Raw genomic sequence first — 23,834 nt, forward strand, 5'->3', positions numbered from 1 at the left:
TCGGAATGTTTTCCAAGATATCCATAAACCAAGCATTTGGTGTTGAACTAAAGATTTTTACCATGAGTGCTTTCTTTGTCGCTTTAGAAACATAGGGGTCCTTGTTTGGATTCGTCATTTTTATCCTATAAGAAATGGGTTTATTTGGCGCATTAGCAGGAGTTGCATCCAGATTTTTGCCCGCAGTGGGAACAATAGCCAGAGTGTATTTGGAGTTGGAAGGAAGATTTTGAGTACATTAGGTATACTTAGAAAGAGAAAGCAACCTATTATACAAACTGTACAGAAAGGTTGGGATGTAGCACGAGATGCAACAAATCTTATTCCAAATCCTGAAACAAGAGGAAAAGTTCAAGGATGGATGGACAATGTAGGAAGACAAGCAGGAAACTATTATAACAAAGCAAATGACTACTATAACCAAGCAGGACACTATATGGACCAAGGTGAAAGATTCTTTAACAGAGGATATAACCATGCACAACAATGGGTAAACAATAACCAACCTCAACCGCCTCAAACGTGGGAATGTAAAGTTTTTTACTGAGATGAAATGAACAATACAGCATTGAGACAAATGTGTTCAAGATGGATTTGTCGGCTTCCAGCAGTTACACAACGTGTTTGTCAAGTTCTTCCTATACCTCAGGAAGTTTTAGACCGACTTAAAAAACCTAAACAACCAGTTGAAAACAAACCAAACTAAAATTTTTTACTGAGATGAAATGACCGAAGAAGTTGAAACGGTTAGATTTGACACCACAAACAAAAAGTTCAGAACCATTGTCAAAACCTGTCAAAGAACTTACAGATGAAGAGAAAAATTCAATAATAGAAAGTGCCAGGTCTGGAAATACAAACCCTAACTACAAAGTCACTTTTCATAAAAATGGAACGGCAAGTATCTCAAAAAAGAAACAGACTCTCACAAATAAAATATTGAAGTCTGAAGGAGCTTTCGAGACAACAGATGGAAAAGTTTACTTCACTGACCAACAGTTCATTATAGAACATCTCATTGACTTAGAGTCGAAATATTCTAAACTTTACAACAAACACAAAAAGTTGAAAGGAAAACAAAAACAAATGCATATGATATTTATGAAAGATGTTGACGACACAACTGTTCCTGCAAGTGAAGTAAAGTCAGAGAAACCGAAAAGTGACGAAAAACCGATAGAAGAAGAAAAACCAAAAACTGAAGATAAACCAAAACCAAAGTTTAGTTTGGAAACTAACCAAGTCAACCTTCATTAGCTGGTATGGGTTGGCGTCAAAGACTTATGGCAGCAGGCGGTTATGTAAGTAAAGAAAAAAATATTTTTTTTCTTTTTATAAAATGCCCCCATATAGAATGGATAGAAAATCTGCTAGAAAAAAGCAGAGTTGCAAAGATATGGTTGGAGAGTTTCGAAGAATTTTAAATATAGGAAGGGAAGACCCATAAAAGTCTATGACAAACTGGCTGGTCTGACCTACGAAATGGATTTGGAAACAGCACGTGCCAATTATCCAAACAGACTAGAGAGGTTAGAAGAAGAACGTCTTATGGACATGCCTTTCGATGTGTTAAACTTGCATGAAGTAAAAATTTATTTTTTAAAAAGTGACATTTTTTAATTTTATTTGAAATGTACGCTGAGTTTGTTGGAGAAGACCGTTGGGAAACTTGTTTGTTAGATGAGAAATATGAAATGGCATACCATTTTAAAACAATATATTTTTACATATATTAAATGCTTCAGGTTGAAAACAAAGAACAAAAGTAGCAGATACAAAACCGTTAGACTATATTTACAAATGCTGGTAGGACTATTTCAGATGAAGAAATTTCATCCCGAGCATACAGGTTTGACTATCCAATTCGTTGGCTTCATAGCCTTCAGATGCAAAGGCAATAGGATTTAGAAGAGTTTTGTTTTCAAATAGAACTAACGCATTTATGTTCGCAGTATATTTTCATGGGCAGTATAAAGGTTCTGATGGTCTAATAGACAAATTTGACGAAATGCGAATCTTTACAGTTCGTTCAGACGAAAGTCTTGAAAAACTCTAAATGACTTTCAAACTCAAATGAACAAATATTATTGGGAATTTCAAGAAAAATACGACTCTTTACTAAATGGAACATACTATCTGAAACTAGAATATGACAAGATGAACTCCACCGTTTCATTTCAAAAGATTGAAATTAACCCTCCAAGAGATACAGAGTTTTTATTTTGGAAAGTAGACAAACGTTCTTGGCACAATTCTTCGGTTACTAAACCAGAACGAACCATTACCACCAGATGGTCCATTTAAATTTATACTTCCACCAGCAGATTTGACAGTTTATAGAAACGTGTTTGACCCTCAAAATGTTATGTGTCATGCAAGTTTCAGTTCAAGCAACAATAGTTTTCTATGTATTGGTAAGACTTTTATGACTTTGCTTCTAAATTCTACGAACCACCTAGTAACAGTTTCTCTGACTTTCAAGTTTGGTTCACAACAAATGGTGTGCAACATATTATTCCATTGTACTATGACTTTTATCTCGAATTGTCTTTCATATATAACTACGGAAAAGTGCTGAAAAAGTATTGAATGTGAAGATATTAGAAAATAACATTTTTTCTAATATCGTAGAAAACTCATGAAAACAATTTATTTTTGACACTTTCACAAAAAAACATAAAAAAGTGCAGTTAAACGTTAAGGTTTACTGAACTGGTTGGATGTCGCCTTCACAGGTTATGTAGAATGGTTGACCCGAGAAGTGGAACAGTGCTCTGAGAATTTGTATAATTCGTGGAATTGGACTCTCTCTGTTTGGTATTTTTATCCAAGGACGTTTTTTAGGAACTTAACAAGAGCTTCTCTTTTGGCGTCCTTTATGTCGTCGTAGGCTGTCCCGTCTGGTATTTGAATTGGAATTTCAGTCGAAGTCTCGAGATTCAAGACAGCCTTCCAGAAATAGTGGTGAACTTGACCTTGGGCTTCATGACCTTGCGCAAGTAGTCTTTTACGCAGTCGTTTATTTAAATTAGTAAACTGCTCGTCAAATCCTTCTGGCATTCCGAGTCCTTCCATCCGACAGAAAAAGTCCTTCCTTCCAACAGGAAAAGTTTTTCCTTCCGACAGAAAAAATTTTTCCTTCGACAGAAAAAATTTTTCCTTAAGACAGAAAAAATTTTCCAGTTGTCCGTCCGTAAACCATTCAAATTTTCGAAAATTGAGAACTTTTTGGTCGAACTTCAGAAAAAGTTTTTCCTTCCAACAGAAAAAGTTTTTCCTTCCGACAGAAAAATTTTTCCTTCCGACAGAAAAGTTTTTCCTTCCAACAGGAAAAGTTTTTCCTTCCAACAGGAAAAGTTCTTCCTTCTGACAGGACACAAACGAATGTCCCACGTCCCACCAACCCAGTCCATTCCCAAACCAGAGGAACCTAAAGACCACAACAGTCTCCTCAGCAACCTCAGTTCCAGCAAGTACCTCCACCAAATTACTACAATTTCCACCTCAAGGTTACTACCACCACAAGGCTTCCGAACTACCCTCCTCTGCCTATGCCTTACTTCCCCAACCTTTGGATGTTCCAGCAAGCTCCACCCCAGCAATTCCAATCTCAATCCAAATCGAAGAGAGACCAAGAGTTCGAAGAAGGTCTGAACCGCTTACGCAAAGAGTATGCTACAGCTCCAATTGAGAGAAAGTTGTTCCCGGACCAAAAATATATTTTAGGGTAGATGGTGAGATCTCACCTGTTTTTTCACCTCTTTTTCACCCTCTTGAATTTTCATGATTTCTTCGTAAATGTTTTGTCAAGACTTCTTCGTAAATGTTTTGTCAAGACTTCTTCGTAAATGTTTTGTCAAACATGAACGTACATGTTTTGTCATGAATTTCCTTAAGATAGAAAAAATAAAGTTAGTTTTATTTTTTTATTTTGTATGTTAGATATGATTTCAGGGATTTTTTTGACGAAGTGTTACTCTTCACTTCGTCAAAAAATAACAGTTATCTAATGAAAAAGTGTCATTTTTGTATTTTTTTGTATGTTAGATATGATTTCAGGGATTTTTTTGACGAAGTGTTACTCTTCACTTCGTCAAAAAATAACAGTTATCTAATGAAAAAGTGTCATTTTTGTATTTTTTTGTATGTTAGATATGATTTCAGGGATTTTTTTGACGAAGTGTTACTCTTCACTTCGTCAAAAAATAACAGTTATCTAATGAAAAAGTGTCATTTTTGTATTTTTTTGTATGTTAGATATGATTTCAGGGATTTTTTTGACGAAGTGTTACTCTTCACTTCGTCAAAAAATAACAGTTATCTAATGAAAAAGTGTCATGATTTCATCGTAAATGTTTTGTCAAGACTTCTTCGTACATGTTTTGTCATGACTTCATCGTACATGTTTTGTCATGACTTCTTCGTATATGTTTTGTCATGACTTCTTCGTAAATGTTTTGTCAAGACTTCTTCGTAATGAGTGTAAAGGACCCAAAAATATATTTTATGTTAGAATGTTAGATCTAACATGTTTTCTAACACGTTTTCTAACCTCTTGAATTTTCATGAATTTTCCCGAAATAAAAAATAAAGTTAGTTTTATTTTTTTTTATTTTTTTATTTTGTATAAAAAAATAAAAATGTCAACAATCGGCACAACAGCAACAATTCAAACAACAGCACCAAACTCTTTAGTCATGAATCCAACATCTATGTTAGTAGAAATGAAAAGCTTCATTCCTTCTTCATATACTTTTGAAACAGAAATCCAGAAGATAAAGCAAGAACTTTTAACAAGTAATTTAGACTGTAGTGCGAAAGATGAAACAAATGAACAGTATCTTTATGAAATGCAGGACATTATTGACCATTTACCCAAATTGCCTGAAATTCAGCAACAAAAACTAACCATTCCTGAATTCGACGAAATTGAAGTCAAAGCAACTGACTCAGTAGAAATAAAGAAGTTCATACGAAAGGTAAACTATGAGTTTCTAGGATTTCATTGCAACCATAAGGTTATGGACAAAGATTGCGACATGGTATATAAGAACATCTCTGACATATATAAATCTGAAGAATTTAAGACCTACGACAACTTTGTTTCGTTAGTTGCTGAATGTGTATGGCAGATAAGAGATAAAGATAGAAGAGGCAAAGTATGGAACAAACAAATAAGACCCGCTATGTTTGAGATGAAGAGAGCAATTGACGCTTTAGTTGTTTTAGCAGTAAGGTTTCAGAATATAACGCAAAAATGAACCCGCAATGTTCTAAATGTAAAGCAGCAATGAGGAGATATAACTACTCCGTCAAAGAGATAGAAAGAATGAGAAACGACTATGCAGACTTAAAGAAAGAAGCAGAAAAACCAGCAGAAGATAAAATGGACATGTTAGAATTTCTGAACAAAAACTATCCAACAGCAGAAGATTTCCTTCTATCTGACGTCAAGAAGAAATATAAAGAAAACCTTCGGCATTGTTAAAACATTCGATGTACTAAAAGAAGAAATAGAAGCTACAAAACTGTTTTAAAGTCATGAACCATCGCAACATATACCATGTAAAACGCTTGTAAATAGTTATGTTAGAAAACGTGTTAGAAAACATGTTAGATCTAACATTCTAACATAAAATATATTTTTGGTCATTTACAATGAAGTCTTGACAAAACATTTAAGTTCGATGAAGTCTTGAAAATTCATGAGTTTTGTGTGTTTTAGACCATGTTAGAAAACGTGTTAGAAAACATGTTAGATCTAACATTCTAACATAAAATATATTTTTGGTCATTTACAATGAAGTCTTGACAAAAACTATCCAACAGCAGAAGATTTCCTTCTATCTGACGTCAAGAAGAAATATAAAGAAACTTTCGGCATTGGTAAAACATTCGATGTACTAAAAGAAGAAATAGAAGCTACAAAACTGTTTAGGATTTCAAATATACATCGTACAATTCATGTAAAACGCTTGTGAAAAAAGAGGTGAAAAAACAGGTGAGATCTAACATTCTAACATAAAATATATTTTTGCTGAAAAATGACCAAATTTCATGAATTTCCTTAAGACAGAAAAAATAAAGTTAGTTTTATTTTTATTTATTTTTTTATTTTGTATGTAAGAACAGAAATGACAAACATTGAGTTTGAAACAGTTAGAAAGATAGACAATGACACCAAAGTGGTTAGAATAGGTGATTTAAACGTAAGATACTCAAAGAAATACAACAAATATTCTTTGTCAGACATTATATCTCCATCTGAAAAGAAAACACACGACTGGGTTAGAAATGCTTCAACTCAGAAAATTTTGACAAGAAATCCTGAGCTTATGATATCGGTAAGATTCTATGGAACTACAGCATATCTCATCGACAAAAGTCTTATACCAATAGTTTTGTTATGGTTAGACCCAGTTGTTGGATATAACTTCATAACATATGGTTCATTCGATACGGAACGTTGCAGTGAAGGCTTACTTTACATCGTTCAGAAACCGAAGGACTTCAATACAAAGAGATATAAGATAGGAAGAACATATAATATAACTCAAAGATATGACAGTACAGTCAATAGAGTCAAGGTTGTGTTTGCTAATGATATGAGAGCTGCAGAAACAGAACTACTTGAAAAGTTTGAGAAAATATATGGTGCTCCCATAAAAGGTAAAGAAACGTTTGAAGTAGATGAGATAGATAAAGCTATAAAATTATTTGACGAAGTTGCTGAAAAATACATGTAAAGCGTTTATTTTTGGTCTTTTGTGAAAGTCAGAAAATAAAGTTAGTTTTTTATAAAATATTTTTTTTATTTTGTATGTAAAGACAGATATGTCAACAACAGAGAACACAACAACTGCTATCGTTCATGAAGCCATAAATGAAGAATATGAGTGGGTTCAGTTTAACAAACAACTCCGTCTCATTCGTTCGGTCAAAGACGATATGTACCAAATGCAAAGTATTTTGACAGCATGTTTTGCTCCAGACACTAAACACGCAGACGACTGGTTCAAAAACCAAAGCACACAAGAACTTTTGAGTGAAATTTCTCTAGACCGACTTTTTTTCGGCCATGCATAAAACACATGAAAACGTAAAAATTTGCCAATAAATTTAAGAGGATATTATGTACATAGACTTTTAGTAAATGCAGTTGCAATGTGGGCTTCTCCTCGTTATGCATGGCATGTTTACAGACTTCTTGACGAAATTCATAGACAAGAACGTGAAGAGATGGAAAAGAAACTTCAAGCAAAAGATGAAGTCATTGAAGCAAAAGATGAAGTCATTGAAGCAAAAGACAAAAGCATTCAGAAAAGAATACCACGTTCGGTACCAAAAGGAAAGGAAAAGAACTATAAGTATATGATTTATACTGAAGAGTTGGAGAAAGAAGAAGATAAAGATATGGTTATGTTGCATTTAGTCAGAAGAAACAACAAAAGCTTTTACGACCTTGCTAAGATTTACAAATCTGACAGAAATTGGTTCTATCGCGAAAACTTACCGATTTCAATGACACCGAATGAAGATGTGAAACAATAGTTCAAGATACGTTACCTCAAACACACTATGATATTAAAGGTTGTACAATATTTACATTCAAAGAAGACTTACCGCTACTGAAAGAAAAAATAACAGAGTATTTTGACAACTTCAAACAAGCAGAGTAAATGAACTCTTTATTTTTCAAGCTTGACTTTTTACAATTTGAACTTTGTTTGCGTAGATATGAATTCTGAAAGAAGTATGAGGGTCTTGTATGACTTTGTACTTCTCCCATAGTTCATGTCTGTCAAACTTACCTGCCATGGACTCTTTCATAAGTTCCATGAAATCGTCTTCGGACAATCTGGGGAAAAGTACAATGTCAGTAAGTATTCTCTTTACATCCTTACTTAAACTCTTGGCTGTCTGTACACAAATGACAACTGAGATGTTAAAGTGTCTGAGCTTCTTAAGAAATTCGACACATGTCTTGTTCTCTGTTCTTTAACAAAGGATGAGAAGCAAAGTCATCTAAGATAAGAAGACATCTATGAGGGTAAGTCTTCCAATCGTACGATTGCAATTTCTTCGAAATGTATTCTATCTCTTTCTGTTTGTTTCTGAAGTGTTTCTTCTCTAATATTCTCTGCATTTCCTCATTTGGGTCTTTGAACTTAGAATTTATATACTCATTTATAGCATTATACTTCAAAACTCTTCTTTGGTACTTCTTTATCCAATCTAACAACTCAGTATCCTTTATACATATAACTTAGACTTCTTTATAATATCTTTGAACGAATTGACGGTTTGGTCAAATTGACCAGAAGTACTACAAATTACTACTAACTCATAGAATGGGTTCTTCTCATCTAGTTCTTGTTGTTGTGCAGCCATTTTAAGATAAGTGAAAGTCTTACCCGACCCAGGTGGTGCAATTAGACCTGTTATACCATTCTGAGCAAATAAGAACTTGTCATGTATAGGTTTTATCTGAGCATTTTCTAACTTCCTCTTGTTCTTGTTTAAAACATTCTCAAATTTCTTGTCAATGTCAGCAAACTTTTTTTCTAACATATTTTTAGAAAAATTAAAATTTTTATCTTTTAGAAAATGTCTAGCGATTTCGCTATCTATATTCGAGACAAGCTTTTCGACAGCAAAACATCTGTCGACCATAAAATCTTACATAGTGTAAACAAGAAAGGTGAATTTGTTCTAAAGTTCTGTTTCTGGGAATATGACAAGAACCATAAAACATTAAGCAGAGCAGTCTTAAAATTTGTCAATGACAGACTTGTTGACAGAGATGACGCCGATTGGAAAGATGAAGTCCAACAAAAGTTCTTAGAATGCAAAGAAGACACATGCGCTGTTCTTGAAGATGAAATAGAAAACAGAATAGAAGAGCTATTAAAGGCAAAGAACTTTTACATAAATATAGTTGCGCCAAATTTGACATAACTCCACCAGAAAAGAAGAAGAAAGAAAAGAAAGAGAAAGAAGAAGAGAAGAAAGAACCTGAACCAGTTCCAGAGAAAAAGAAATTTGACATGTAAAATAAAATTTTATTTTTAGAACATTTCTGGTCAATGTCAATGTTCTCTTCCTCTTTAGGAGTAAACACTGGCTTAGACTCTAAAATCTTTTTACCCAATTTACCTTGAACTTCTACAACTTTAGACTCATAATATTCATAGTCGTCTGCTTTCTTTGGTTCATAAGGTATAACAAGTTTGTATGCTTTGCCTTCTTTAAGGTTTGAGAACCTTCTGTCAAAACTTTCTTTGACTGCTAACAAACCTTCTATGTCTAAGTCTTCAAATTTCGCACCATTTTTAGTCACAATAGCAAACTTAACTGGTTCGATGTTCCAAACTTTGCTGAATGAAGACTTTTCAAAATGGTAGAAGTAAACATTCAAATATGTGAATGGGTCTAGTTCTTCTTTAAGTCCTGACATGTACTTGTTTACTGAGATGAATTTTGCCATCTTTTCTATCGGATAAAAAATATTTTTTTTAAAATTTACTCATAAAAATTTTTCTTTGTATATACACCATTCTGTACGTCTAAAAGACTTTTGACATTTGCCAAGAATGTTCGTTTAGACGCTGTCATATAACCATATTCTTGACAATATTGTTTATACGAATCGTACAATGACCTTTCATCTAAACACTCAAAGTCAGTTTCATCTATGAACAGTTCATATACACTCTTGTTTGCTTCTAACAATGTTTGTCTCTCTTCGGTATGTGGAATTTGTCTTGGATTGAACTTTGAAATATCTAATGTCATAAAATATGAGAACAAGTGGTTGTAAAAGTCAGATGTCAAAGTTTCTGCTAAGTCGTCAAAATATTCTGTATCTTGCATATGAGCTTCTGACGTTCTGACAACTACATATCTTCTGTCAGAACTTTCTAACTTCATCGGAACAGCATTGTTTGAAACCATAATGAAGTTTGCAACATTTTCACAAACTCTTTGGTCTTTATATTTTCTTTCAACAACTCCAAACTTTGTCTGTTATAAGACTCTTCAAAGCATCTGAGTTCAAAACTTTTGTGTGTATCTATACTTTGAAGTTCATTGCAAACTATAAGTTTCATATTCTCTATTGAGGAGTTAAACTTGCCACAGATGTTTTCTAAGTTTGTCATATTCGGATTCGAATAGCCCTCTAATAGTTTGCACAAGATATCTGTAAAGAAAGTGTTCTTACCTGTTCCTTGTTTTCCAATTATAATGAGAGCAGTTTCATTTTTAGAGCACTTGGATGTTGTAAGATGTTTGCAACCAACATAAGATATACTCATAGACTCTTTCGTTTCCATTGCATATAATTTCTTTGACATGGTCTAACCAAGCTTCTATAATATTTTCTTTCCATTCTACTTGTTCATATTTATATCCAGTGAAGATAGAATAAAGTTTGGAGAAGGTGTATAGAACTTTATACCTCGAACTGAAAAATCTTCTAACTTTGACAATAAGATATCCCAAGCATCTAACATCTTCATGCCAACTTGTACAACTTTTATTTTCTTAAGTTTCTGTGTCTACATTCTTGTTCTGAAACTATTGTCGCTTTAGGTTTGTTAAAGACTACATCCCATTCTTTCATGACATTAACATTCTGGGGCAGAGTCAACATAAATGACTAAACGTTTCAATTCTCGACTGCTTTGTTATAGTCTCGAAATGGACACATATTTCTGAATGCTTGGAAGTCATAAAAATCTGAAACATCTATTCTGTACATTTTTATAAAAATAAAAAAAAATATTTTTTTTATTCTTGACTTTGTTGTTGCATTTGTTGCATTTGTTGCATTTGTTGTTCTTGAGCTATTTGTTGTTGAAGTTGTTCTTGTAATACAATACTTTCACCAGTTGCATCTTCCAATTCGAAACTTTCTGCCGTCATTGACAAATACATAGGACATAAAAGTTTTACAGGAACAAAGTTTGCGTCAACTAATGTCAACGTTATACTTGCCAAAGTGTTTGAGTTCACTAAGGTTGAAAATTCTGCATTCGAATGAACAATAGGCAAACCAGCAGAGAAAGTATTGTTTATACGCATAAGTATCTTTTGGTCATAATAGTTTCTGTCGACATTCGAATAACACTTTGAACCTAAGTTTGAAACAATATATAAAATAGGTGTACTTAAAGTCAACGGAACAGACAAACCTTGTATGACACCTTTTCCTGTTATAGGAAACTGTTGGTAGTAAAAACCAGATATAAGTTTTGTATTATAGCTCATATTGTTTATAGTAAACTCAGTCGGACATCCAAACATAATGAAACCTGCTCTAGTTGCAGCACATGTTACACCCGTCCTTAAAGTATTAAATAAGTCAACAAAACCTGTTGGTGGTATATCTGAATAAGTATCTTCATAGGAGTATTTTTTACCATTCACAACAATAAAGTCTTCTGGTGTCAAAAGAGCAAAACAGGCTTTAGTCGTCATTGTGTTTAAGGTTAGTTTACAATATCGTCCTTGAGGACTTTTGTAAGTTTGTTGTTATAGAATTATATGACTCAGGGTTTTTAGTCGTAATAGTATAAACCATTATATCTTCTGCCATTTACTTAGCACAATAAATTTTAATGAAATGTTGTGGTCGTCAAATATTTTTATGACGTCTGGGAAACTATACTTTAAGTTCAACGTTTCACCTCCTTTCATAACGTATATCTTGTCAATGACATTATATGACAGACTTGTTTGACAGAGATGACGCCGATTGGAAAGATGAAGTCCAACAAAAGTTCTTAGAATGCAAAGAAGACACATGCGCTGTTCTTGAAGATGAAATAGAAAACAGAATAGAGAGCTATTAAAGGACAAAGAACTTTTACATAAATATGGTTGCGCCAAATTTGACATAACTCCACCAGAAAAGAAGAAGAAGAAAAGAAAGAGAAAAAAGTAGAAGAAGAGAAGAAAGAACCTGAACCAGTTCCAGAGAAAAGAAATTTGACATGTAAAAATAAAATTTTATTTTTAGAACATTTCTGGGTCAATGTCAATGTTCTCTTCCTCTTTAGGAGCAAACACTGGCTTAGACTCTAAAATCTTTTTACCCAATTTACCTTGAACTTCAACTCTTAGACTCATAATATTCATAGTCGTCTGCTTTCTTTGGTTCATAAGGTATAACAAGTTTGTATGCTTTGCCTTCTTTAAGGTTTGAGAACCTTCTGTCAAAATTTTCTTTGACTGCTAACAAACCTTCTATGTCTAAGTCTTCAAATTTCGCACCATTTTTAGTCACAATAGCAAACTTAACTGGTTCGATGTTCCAAACTTTGCTGAATGAAGACTTTTCAAAATGGTAGAAGTAAACATTCAAATAAGCGAATGGGTCTAGTTCTTCTTTAAGTCCTGACATGTACTTGTTTACTGAGATGAATTTCGTCATCTTTTCTATCGGATAAAAAAATATTTTTTTTAAAATTTACTCAGAAAAATTTTTCTTTGTATATACACCATTCTGAACATCTAAAAGACTTTTGACATTTGCCAAGAATGTTCGTTTAGAGCTGTCATATAACCATTCTTGACAATATTGTTTATACGAATCGTACAATGACCTTTCATCTAAACACTCAAAGTCAGTTTCATCTATGAACAGTTCATATACACTCTTGTTTGCTTCTAACAATGTTTGTCTCTCTTCGGTATGTGGAATTTGTCTTGGATTGAACTTAGAAATATCTAATGTCATGAAATATGAGAACAAGTGGTTGTAAAAGTCAGATGTCAAAGTTTCTGCTAAGTCGTCAAAATATTCTGTATCTTGCATATGAGAATCTGACGTTCTGACAACTACATATCTTCTGTCAGAACTTTCTAACTTCATCGGAACAGCATTGTTTGAAACCATAATGAAGTTTGCAACATTTTCACAAACTCTTTGGTCTTTATACTTTCTTTCAACAACTCCAACTTTGTCTGTTATAAGACTCTTCAAAGCATCTGAGTTCAAAACTTTTGTTGTATCTATACTTTGAAGTTCATTGCAAACTATAAGTTTCATATTCTCTATTGAGAGTTAAATTTCCACAGATGTTTTCTAAGTTTGTCATATTCGGTTCGAATAGCCCTCTAACAGTTTGCACAAAATATCTGTAAAGAAAGTGTTTCTTACCAGTTCCTTGTTTTCCAATTATAATGAGAGCAGTTTCATTTTTAGCACTTGGATGTTGTAAGATGTTTGCAAACCAACATAAGATATACTCATAGACTCTTTCGTTTCCATTGCATATAATTTCTTTGACATGGTCTAACCAAGCTTCTATAATATTTTCTTTCCATTCTACTTGTTCGTATTTATATCCAGTGAAGATAGAATAGAAGTTTGGAGAAGGTGTATAGAACTTTATACCTCGAACTGAAAAATCTTCTAACTTTGACAATAAGATATCCCAAGCATCTAACATCTTCATGCCAACTTGTACGACTTTTATTTTCTTAAGTTTCTGTCTACATTCTTGTTCTGAAACTATTGTTGCTCTTGGTTTGTTAAAGACAACATCCCATTCTTTCATGACATAACATTCTGGGGCAGAGTCAACATAAATGACTAAACGTTTCAAATTCTCGACTGCTTTGTTATAGTCTCTAAATGGACACATATTTCTGAATGCTTGGAAGTCATAAAAATCTGAAACATCTATTCTGTACATTTTTATAAAAATAAAAAAAAATATTTTTTTTATTCTTGACTTTGTTGTTCCATTTGTTGCATTTGTTGCATTTGTTGTTCTTGAGCTATTTGTTGTTGAAGTTGTTCTTGTAATACAATACTTTCACCAGTTGCATCTTCCAATTCGAAACTTTCTGCCGTCATTGACAAATACATAGGACATAAAAGTTTTACAGGAACAAAGTTTGCGTCAACTAATGTCAACGTTATACTTGCCAAAGTGTTTGAGTTCACTAAGGTTGAAAATTCTGCATTCGAATGAACAATAGGCAAACCAGCAGAGAAAGTATTGTTTATACGCATAAGTATCTTTTGGTCATAGTTTCTGTCGACATTCGAATAACACTTTGAACCTAAGTTTGAAACAATATATAAATAGGTGTACTTAAGTCAATGGAACAGACATTCCTTGTATGACACCTTTTCCTGTTATAGGAAACTGTTGGTAGTAAAAACCAGATATAAGTTTTGTATTATAGCTCATATCGTTTATAGTAAACTCAGTCGGACATCCAAACATAATGAAACCTGCTCTAGTTGCAGCACATGTTACATCCGTCCTTAAAGTATTAAATAAGTCAACAAAACCTGTTGGTGGTATATCTGAGTAAGTATCTTCAAAGGAGTATTTTTTACCATTCACAACAATAAAGTCTTCTGGTGTCAAAAGAGCAAAACAGGCTTTAGTCGTCATTGTGTTTAAGGTTAGTTTACAATATCGTCCTTGAGGACTTTGTAAGTTTGTTGTTATAGAATTATATGACTCAGGGTTTTTAGTCGTAATAGTATAAACCATTATGTCTTCTGCCATTTACTTAGCAAATAAATTTTAATGAAATGTTGTGGTCGTCAAATATTTTTATGACGTCTGGGAAACTATATTTTAAGTTCAACGTTTCACCTCCTTTCATAACGTATATCTTGTCAATGACATTATATGAAACACCACAGCAACTAATGTCGGGTTCTATTTCTTTGATGTTTATATCGTCTGCCTCTGTCAAAAGTTTCAATAGTTCTTTCAAAACTTCATGAGGTGCAATGACATATGAGTTCACTTTTACAGGGTTGTGTTCGACCAAGTTTAACATTATACCTAAAGCTTGACAAATCTTCTCCTGAGTTTGAAGTTTGTCTTTCAGTTGTTGGTAGTCGTTTCGAATATCTGCAACAGAACTTAAGTCTCTGCTAACTTCAGGATATGTTGGTTGTTCTTTTACAGGAACAATTGTTATACCATCTTCGTCTTCGTATGGTTTCCCCACTTCAACATCTCTGTCTTTGACATTGACAACAACACTTTGACTGTTTGTTTGAGTTGGTGAATTTAACTTCACATCTGCCACCGCCATTAAACCTTTTGAAACACTTACGCTTCTATTTTTCGGAAATGACATTTTACTTAGAATAAAAAGATGGACGTATTCGAGTATCTCTTCGAATTGAAGCAGAACAAAGTTTACACACACAAACAATACAAATACATTGACAGAATAGTTCTTTATACAAACAATGGAAAATGTTATAGAATAGCAGTCTTTGCTGAACCAAAATATTTTCATAAAGCAAAGAAAGTTGGTATAACTGAAATGGTGAAAGTTCTTGAAGCAGACAAAAATATAACAACAAAACTACGATATTTCTAAAGGTAAGTTTATTACAATATTATGTCAAAACTGGCAGTACTGTCAATATTTGACGGAGAGAAGTCAGTTCAAGAACAACTTACTGACCTGCTGCCAAAATCTGCTCGATGGAAGCTGTCGTTATGCCAATCTGAGGAGCCCCAGCAGGTTTCATCGAACGAATCTTCAAAGAGCATCTTCCGTGAAAAGTGCTATTGGTTTTGTAAACTTCTTTGCTCTCAGTTCATCTGGACCGTCTCTGTCACCAGTAATTGTATTTGTACAGTACCAACAGTTGAAATACCACCCTAAAGTCTTCTGAGTCAGCAAATGGAATGCCAAGCCAAAAGTTTGAAACGGTCTCCATTTGTATATTGAGTTTTTTGACCTCCTGTATGAGTCCATACTTTCACATATGGCATAATAGAACTTTGCATTTCAGGGTTAATGGTTGTTGTGAAGTTGTTGTTAAAGTTCATAGCATCTAATGTCAAGTTGTATGACCTCATATCCTCAACTGTAGAATATTCTTCTCTTGGATAATATTTGCCATCTATGTTTATATGATATTTAATACCGGGGTTGTAGAAACAAGAATAGTCATTTATAGTTCGTCTGAACAGTACAAACATAGTATCTGCATGTTTCATTGCAGTTGTTAAAGCAATATCTGTTCTTGCACCTGGGTCAGCACTTTGGTTTCCAACTTCACCTGCAAAGTCTTTGACAGATATTTGGTGTATAGGGAACATAAGTGGAACTGCAATATATTTGGCAGCTAAAGCATTTGAAATATCTGGGTCCAAACATATAGACTGCAAGTCTGCTTTCTATTTCTCTTGCATTCAAATTTTTCGCATGTGAACTTAACTGGGTCCCAAGCAGTTCCAGCAGCATTGAAATAATAGTTTACTTCATTGTTGAAGTTTTGAGAAACCAAAGTCTAAGTCAACTTTGTCTTTGCAAAAGTCACAGAACTTGGCTCCACCAGTTCCAGCTACAGTAATGCTGAATGGGTCTTGTGTTGGTGCAATGACTAAGTTATTTTGCTTGGAGTAAGTTCAATAGAAATTTTTCCTGCCCAGTTTGGCAAGTATCTTAAAAACCTGAAGATGAGGAAAGATGACAAAGGAACTCTAAGTTTCAGTTTTACTTTAGTGGCAGCAGTTCCATCTGAACCAGAAAGGTTAACATAAACTCCTGGAACGTTAGGGTCAAGTCTTCTATTTTCTCAATATTTGCATACTGGTCTGTTTTGTTCTCTAGCTTGTGGTTGTACTGAGTTTCTCAAAGCGAACCATTCATAGTTTGCCCATGTTACTGTTTGAACTAAGTCAGAGTTAGAATATATCTTATATCCATGAAAACTTCTGGAGCATATTGGTATCCGACATAGAAATTCCATTGCAACCTTTCTTGTCAGACAACTTGGCAGAAGGTTTTATTTCAATGTCTTGTTCCACGTATAAGAATGAGTTGTCAATAGAAATAATATGAAACCTGTCGCAAGCAATATCTTACTGTTGTTGAAGAACCTTCTCCAAACTCACCTACGTTTCCATAAGAACAGCAGTTGTATATTCGTAAGTTCCAGGAACTATTTCTGACCTTCTAATGGCATTGTCGCATTCGTTATACCATTCGGAAACATTTCCATTCATGGCATCCAAAACTGTTGGCGTTATATTCTGAGCGGCGTACATTTCATATGGGTAAAAATATAGAATAGTTGGATTTATGTGTCATAATTGTTTCGTACCAAGCTTTACTTTCTTCCTGACTGAGTTTTTTAACTCTTCTTTTTCCTTCATTGCCACTACTTTCACTAGATGAAGTTACTTCTTCACTATTTCACTTTGTTCTACTCTTCTTCTTTGGTGTCGCTTTTGGTAACTTGCCCTCTGCTTCAAGTTGTTGCATCTTTGCCTCATGTTCACCTAGTATGTTGTAAATTTCCCATGTCCTTTTTGCCTTTGGGCTCTGGTCGCCCATCTCAGGTAACCTATATCCTAAAAAGATTTTGTCATAGTTTGTATTTGAGTCTTCGCTATTGTTTGCATGACTCTTTCCTGAGTTTCCGGTTCAAGCTCTTCAAACAGAGCTTGTCCATATGGAATAAGCTCGTTTCCAAATATATGTTTTTGTAGCCATTCTGGTTTTCTTTCTATGTTACCAATAATATCTTTTGTGAATGGGAAAGCTTTTACCCAATGTTTCAGTCTTGCGTCATTTATTTTGTAGTTGGTTTTATTTTGTCAAGGAACATGTTTTTCAATACTAACATTTCATTTGGTACTGTCCATTTTGAGTTTTCTTAAATATTCATCCCTTCTCAGTTCATTGTCTGCAAAGTAAGTTTTTATGACATTTTGTAAACTTTCGTTTGCAAGGTCATGTACAATAGGTTCTCTTCCTTCTATCTCCCTAACTTTCTTTCTAAACTCTTCACCAAATATACCATCTCTATGGTTCTGTGTAGTTCTTTGAGATAAATGTTCTAGAACGTCAGGTGTTATATTTCCATCAGCCATGTTCATTTCATACTGGTCCAAAATATCTGCATGTTTCATATCTTTCAATGGCATTAAAGCCGCGCTGAAATACCAGCTATATCTGGTTCACCATTCACTTCCATTGCGTCTACAACTTCTTGGAATTGTGGTTGTAAGTTTATGAACCACCTATCCGGATTAGCTTTATGACCCCATCTCATTGTAGTTCCATAGTCTGCAGAAACAAAAGTAGGTTTGTTTCCATATTGGTTAGGTTCTGAATGAACTTTAAACAATGTTTCATTTCTATATGTTTTGGTGAAATTTAACCTTTTATTTTCACCGAGTTCAGCCAAAGATTGAACGTTATATGGTCGTAAGTAAAAAGGATTGTTGTATTTGCGTACACTTTCTTTCAGTTCTTCCATTCTATGCTGAATATTTTCATCTGATGTTGGAGTCTTTTGTATGTCGGCGAACATTTTTCGATATTCTTCTACTATGTCAGCTGAATTTTTCTTAGACTCTTGGAAAGATTCCATATTCTCCGCATACTCTTGTTGAGGGTCAAGATTTTTCGGCTGTTCCAAATCTTCATCTAGTTCTGTGAAGTTAGTTTCCAAAGGAGGGACTTGTTCGTTTCCTTCAGGCTCTTCTAGCTGTTGTTGCTGAACTATTTCTTCCATGTCTGGTTGTATCTGAACTTCTTCCTGTGGAGTTTCTTGTACCTCATCTGCTGGCATTTCATATATTCCGAGACCGTTTTTAACAAGTTCCCTATTTAAGCCATCCGCATTCATAACCCTTTCTTCTTTCGTTCCGTCTCTATTTTTTACGCGTTTCATGAAGATAGTTGAATTATCATTTATCTCTGACACCAAATATCTCGGAGTAAATTCATCCATGTCATTTGGATGATATGCTATTAAATCATATCCCTTAGCGAGCTTGTATTTTCCAGGTTTGAAATTATATCCCATTTGGTGCTGAACCATAAAGCTAAATAGGTTCGGGTCAGTATTTCCTTCCTTGAACTTTCTAATAGCTTCTTTATATCTGTCACTAAAGTCAAGAGTATCTGGGTAACCATAATTTTCCTTAAGCATTTTTAAAGAATTCTTGGTTTTCTTGTTCTCTACTTCTTTTATGTCCTTGCTCTGTTTGTGGTTGTTGTTGTGCAGTGTTTTGAACTGTTGGTGTTTGTGCTGGATTTTGAACTGTTGGTTGTGGTGCAGTGTTTTGAACTGTTGGTTGTGGTGCAGTGTTTTGAACTGTTGGTTGTTGTGTTGGTTGTTGTGTTGGTTTTGGTGCATGCCTGTGTCTGTGTCCATGTGAACGATGTAAATGTTTTAGGTAGTCCTGGTGCAGGTGCTTCTCTTGGAGGGTTTTTTGGTATATAAAAGTTCCACCAGCTGGCACAATATGTTCCATCTGCAGCATAATGTCCTACCTGACTTTTCGTTTTTAAGAAAGCATTTACTAGGTCTGTTTTGGTCTGTTGTAACTCTTTTTCTTGACTTTCCACAACAGTTGCTCTAACGGCGTCATAGGCACTTTGAACTGCCTGTCTCGTTGCTGCATCTGTTATTTTCGTCTATTTTGTGCTACTTCTCTTAACTCTTTGTCGAAACCTTCAGACTTCAGTTTCTTTCCAGATGAGAAGTCGTTCACTAGTTTCACCTTACTATGAAGAGCTTCGAAGGCGTTCTTAAAGTCAGCATTCATTAAAGCTTTCATTTGAACTGTCTTCATCCGCTTGATATTTTTGTCCTTATTGACCCTATAAGTTGGGCTGCTTTAGGCGTTGCTTGGCATCTAACCAGTCATTATTAGCTTTTATATATTCTGCGCTTTTCATTGCCTTTTGCATGGCTGCGTCGTTATTTTTACTTTCTTGTGCTAAGTTTTCATACTGTACGGTTTGGTTTTGCAACTGTAAAAGTTTTTCTGCCTTTACATTTGCTTCAACTTCTTTTTTATACTCATCGCTATCCATATATGTCTTCAGGGCTTTTTGTTTTATTTCTTCATCTTTCAGTACTTTATATTGAGTAGTATGGTTTTTCAAATTTATAACATCTTGTTCCATTTTTGCTACTTCTGCTGCTTTTTCTGACACTTTTTTCGCATATTCCTCTGTACTTAGTTCTTTCAGTTGTTCTTCTTTCTTCTTTTTCTCTACGTTTAACTCATTGAGTTTCTTTGTGTGTCTGTCATATTCTAGTTTCTTTTCGTTTTCACTTATTTGTTTCTGTATGTCTATGTTTGACTTTGACATCTGTTATTTGATTTTTGAGTGAACTCAAATTCATTTGACTTTGAGGGTTATAGCTGTTCCGTCTGCAGCTCCACCATAGCCTGCCATTTTCGCTAAAAGTGCCGCTCTTAAACCTCCACTCTGTGCACCAATAACTCGGTTTAAAAGCATAGGGTTGCTTGACATTTGTTGCAACATAGTGGGGTCATTCATATTTGTTGTTGCAACTGTTGTTGTGGTGTCAGTTTTACTATATGTTTCAATGCTCCTTCCTCTTACGTATATTCTTACGTAGCTTACGTGGCATTTTAAGTGAAGTTAAAAAGCGGTTTTTGACAGATGTTTATATGACACTTTTTGTTCAGCACAAAAAACTACTCGGTCAAAGTGTTGTCAGTTTTGTAAAATAACCGTCCTATCTCATTCTATAAGGGAAAAGGCTTCTCAAAGTATACTTCCTTGGAACGCCTGTAACTTTTCCTGTAGCGACGATAGACCCTTACTTGTCCGGACAAAGTTATACTATTTTGAGTGCTCTACAAAAAAGTCAACGGCGACGACTCTCAAAAACCGTTGTGTAAAAAGTTTTACCGTTGGACAAAAAAGTATATATAGAAAACAAAAAACGTTTATAGTTCATTCAATATTTGAGATGGAACGGTTTGCCAACGGTAACTATTAAATAAAATAAAAAAATAGAGGGGGTCCGTTGACGAAAACGGTTTATTTTAAACTTTTCTATGAGTAGTCCGAAAAAAACAGTTTATTTTTCTAATGGCATTCGCTAGCGTGTTCGCTCCAAATTCACCTGAAGAAATTGCTTGCAAACTTTCAGCACCCACAGGTTTAGAGCCTCAATATCAAACTGCAGCATCTACACATTCTCCAAGCAGAACAGACAATTCAAATTCAAATTTGTCCTGCAATTCGCTCAATCCAAAGCCACTTTCACTACCAAAAACAATACCAAACGAGCTCCGTATTACAAAGAACCACAGCAACGCTGAACTACGCAAAATACTACTCAGATTGTCTGAAGAATACTTCAATTCAAAGCCAGAAGAAAGAGTTGCTGCAACTTTTAACAAAGAATATTGTGAACAACTCAACAAAGTTCTTGCAGACTTTACCAAACTACAAAAAGAAACACCTGACCCATTCGAATTAGGTGACACAATTGTCAACTATTTTCCAACAATAACAAAGATAATTGTTGACAGAACTATATGTCAGCTTATTGAAAGTCTTCCACCCAAAGCTGCAAAAAAAGTCGAACAGTTTTGGGTCGAATTCAAATCAAAGAGTTACGGATATCAGGATGACGAAGAAGAACGTGAGTACGGACAAGAAACAGCAAAATGGCAATGTCTTAGCTCACTCAACCCCAAGTTCAAACCATTATTTTACTCAGACAACAACACAATTCAAGTACGCAAAATTGCTATTCATTTCGTTAACCAAGCAGAAGACATTGAAGAAGGAGACTCTATCTCAGTTTATGTTTGCTACTGCAAGTTTTTCAAGGACGAATTTGGAGGACCAATTCTCATGCATGTCTTCAAGCCACATCAGCAACTCTACGTTGAAACTGAAATAACACTCATGCATGGAATGTATCTCAAGTTTGAAAGCCAATTGGAAAACACATACAACATTTGGCTTTCATACATTCAGTTCGATACACCAGATGACTTTGATGTTGAAGAAGAAGACTCTACTCAAGAAGATGAACCACAAGACGCACCTGATGATGACGAATTTGTACCCGAAGAAGAAGAATATCATTCAAGAACACCATCAGAAGACGACCAACAAATGGCAGATGCAATGGACAGTCAAGTTCCATGAAACTAAACATCTAATTTTACCTCAATTCCAACTTTTTTAAACATCTTCGGGGCTAGAGGGCGCAACGCGCCTGGAAGCCCCACTACCTTTTTTTTATATGTGGTTAAACTAAGAAAAGAAATTATGATAAAAAGTTTGTTTAACTAATAAAGATAACCAAGCTGTGAAAAATATGAGTAGGGGTAATTTTAGCTAAAAGTGACACACCTGTAAAAAGTGACACACCCGTGAAGGGTGTGATTACCGATCGGTAATTTCGACAGTTTAGAATTTAAAATTTTTTATGGAACTGTTGCGAGTTTCATAAAGAATTTAAGGAATATAAGCAAAGATTTGAATCAAAATCTTAGACCTAAGCCGCTCGATTCGCTCGCGGCTTCCGCGAATTACAGATCAGCAAAGATTTGAATCAAAATCTTCGAACTAAGCCGATCGCTTCGCTCGCGGCTTTCTTTATTATTTTAAATTTGCATATTTCCATCAAAAGTTCATAAGGTAAAAAATTTCGTTTATATTATTGCAAAATAAAATCTTCATTATTAAGATAAGTACCTTAATATGTACGTAAATTTTAATGAAATTTATACAACATTATAAAAATTTATGAATAAAAACTTGATATAAAATAACATTTTTATTTTTACTAAGAAAAAAAAAGGTTTTTGATAATAAATTTATTTTATTTCGAAAAAGTAGCAATAATCGTAAAAGGGTATTGATAGGCTTGCTAAAGTAACTAATTTTAGCTGTCAAATACTTTTGTATTTTGAAGTAAATTAGTATAAATTTGTTTTTACTTTTATTTCGAAAAAGTAGCAATAATCGTAAAAGGGTATTGATAGGCTTGCTAAAGTAACTAATTTTAGCTGTCAAATACTTTTGTATTTTGAAGTAAATTAGTATAAATTTGTTTTTACTTTTATTTCGAAAAAGTAACAATAATCGTAAAAGGGTATTGATAGGCTTGCTAAAGTAACTAATTTTAGCTGTCAAATACTTTTGTATTTTGAAGTAAATTAGTATAAATTTGATATTATTTTAACTCCCTTTGAAAACCTCAATTTTCCATACAGAGGGAACGGGAATAGCATCCAATATTCCCTGAGAATGGTTGCGCATTCTCAGTTCCCTCTATATTTCGAACGAAGCTCTCATCGGTCTTTTTTTTTTAATACTAAACGTTTTTTTTCCTGTCACTTTTAGCTAAAATTTGTGTTTGCCTGAAAAATATACTTTATATCACAAATTGAATCAATTATTGTGTTTAAAACATGTCATACGGTATTACAAATGTATAGTATGTATGTTTCGAAATATAATCATTCCAAATGGGAAAAATAAAATGATGAAATATAAAATGAAGAAAGGATTATGCAATACCCATTCATGATGCGTAGGATTGAATGGAAATTGTTGTTAATAAGCCTGTGAGAAGTTTTAGATGTAAAATGGAAAAATATTTTTTTATCAAGCCAAAAAAAAGATATCTAATCCGAGGAATGATATATGGTACTACTCTTCAGAAGGAATCAAACTGTTGCTGTAAAGCTGAAGATTTGTAGTGAAAATGGAGAGAAAGTTCAATAATTTTGTAACGATTTTTTTCATATCACATGATAAAAGCATCTTATAATGAATTTTAGATCACATTATATTTTATTTTTCTTAGATTTGAAAGTAACGTACGTTTGAAAAATAAAAGTTTTTGAGAGAAATTTACATTCGGATAACTTTTTGATCCTATAAATGTTGAAATATAAAATATAATTTAATGACTCGTAATTACAGTTTCTATCCGTTTTGAAATTTTATCAAAATATTTACTTTTTCTGAATAATATAGCGATATATGTAATGTTGAAGTTAATTCAAGTTTTGACATAATCATAC

At 33.8% G+C, this 23,834-nt stretch overlaps 2 protein-coding genes and 9 pseudogenes across 11 annotated transcripts, besides 4 other annotated features; 5 read left to right on the forward strand and 6 right to left on the reverse strand.

The window, feature by feature from the left end:
• Window positions 1–18,118: part of a mobile genetic element that runs on past the window's edge.
• On the forward strand, window positions 3,385–3,731 carry TVAGG3_0020270 (annotated as a pseudogene). The gene has a single exon. A coding segment is annotated over exon 1 (347 nt).
• TVAGG3_0020280 lies at window positions 4,641–5,498 on the forward strand (annotated as a pseudogene). The gene has a single exon. A coding segment is annotated over exon 1 (858 nt).
• TVAGG3_0020290 (organellar and viral DNA polymerase type B) lies at window positions 6,336–6,746 on the forward strand (the record flags this gene model as incomplete). Its single annotated transcript, XM_051220114.1, has 1 exon — window positions 6,336–6,746. One exon carries the CDS (start codon window positions 6,336–6,338, stop codon window positions 6,744–6,746), a length of 411 nt encoding a protein of 136 aa, XP_051105100.1.
• On the forward strand, window positions 6,835–7,421 carry TVAGG3_0020300 (annotated as a pseudogene). Its single transcript has one exon. A coding segment is annotated over exon 1 (587 nt).
• TVAGG3_0020310 lies at window positions 9,069–9,487 on the reverse strand (annotated as a pseudogene). The gene has a single exon. A coding segment is annotated over exon 1 (419 nt).
• TVAGG3_0020320 lies at window positions 9,523–10,762 on the reverse strand (annotated as a pseudogene). Its single transcript has one exon. A coding segment is annotated over exon 1 (1,240 nt).
• Window positions 10,792–11,599, reverse strand: TVAGG3_0020330 (annotated as a pseudogene). The gene has a single exon. A coding segment is annotated over exon 1 (808 nt).
• Window positions 12,019–12,436, reverse strand: TVAGG3_0020340 (annotated as a pseudogene). The gene has a single exon. A coding segment is annotated over exon 1 (418 nt).
• Window positions 13,313–13,703, reverse strand: TVAGG3_0020350 (annotated as a pseudogene). Its single transcript has one exon. A coding segment is annotated over exon 1 (391 nt).
• TVAGG3_0020360 lies at window positions 14,618–15,075 on the reverse strand (annotated as a pseudogene). Its single transcript has one exon. A coding segment is annotated over exon 1 (458 nt).
• Window positions 18,119–20,871: 2,753 nt separating the features above from the next.
• TVAGG3_0020370 (uncharacterized protein) lies at window positions 20,872–21,945 on the forward strand (the record flags this gene model as incomplete). Its single annotated transcript, XM_001307659.2, has 1 exon — window positions 20,872–21,945. The coding sequence occupies one exon, from the start codon at window positions 20,872–20,874 to the stop codon at window positions 21,943–21,945; it is 1,074 nt and encodes a 357-aa protein (XP_001307660.2).
• Window positions 21,946–22,119: 174 nt separating this feature from the next.
• Window positions 22,120–22,149: a terminal%2Cinverted (terminal inverted repeat of MuDR-3_TvMULE3 transposon ID:TVAGG3_0020380).
• Window positions 22,120–23,166: a mobile genetic element.
• Window positions 23,137–23,166: a terminal%2Cinverted (terminal inverted repeat of MuDR-3_TvMULE3 transposon ID:TVAGG3_0020380).
• Window positions 23,167–23,834: the final 668 nt, after the last annotated feature.

This window comes from Trichomonas vaginalis, chromosome IV, assembly GCF_026262505.1.
Source record: "Trichomonas vaginalis G3 chromosome IV, whole genome shotgun sequence".
Taxonomy (NCBI): Eukaryota; Parabasalia; order Trichomonadida; family Trichomonadidae; genus Trichomonas; species Trichomonas vaginalis.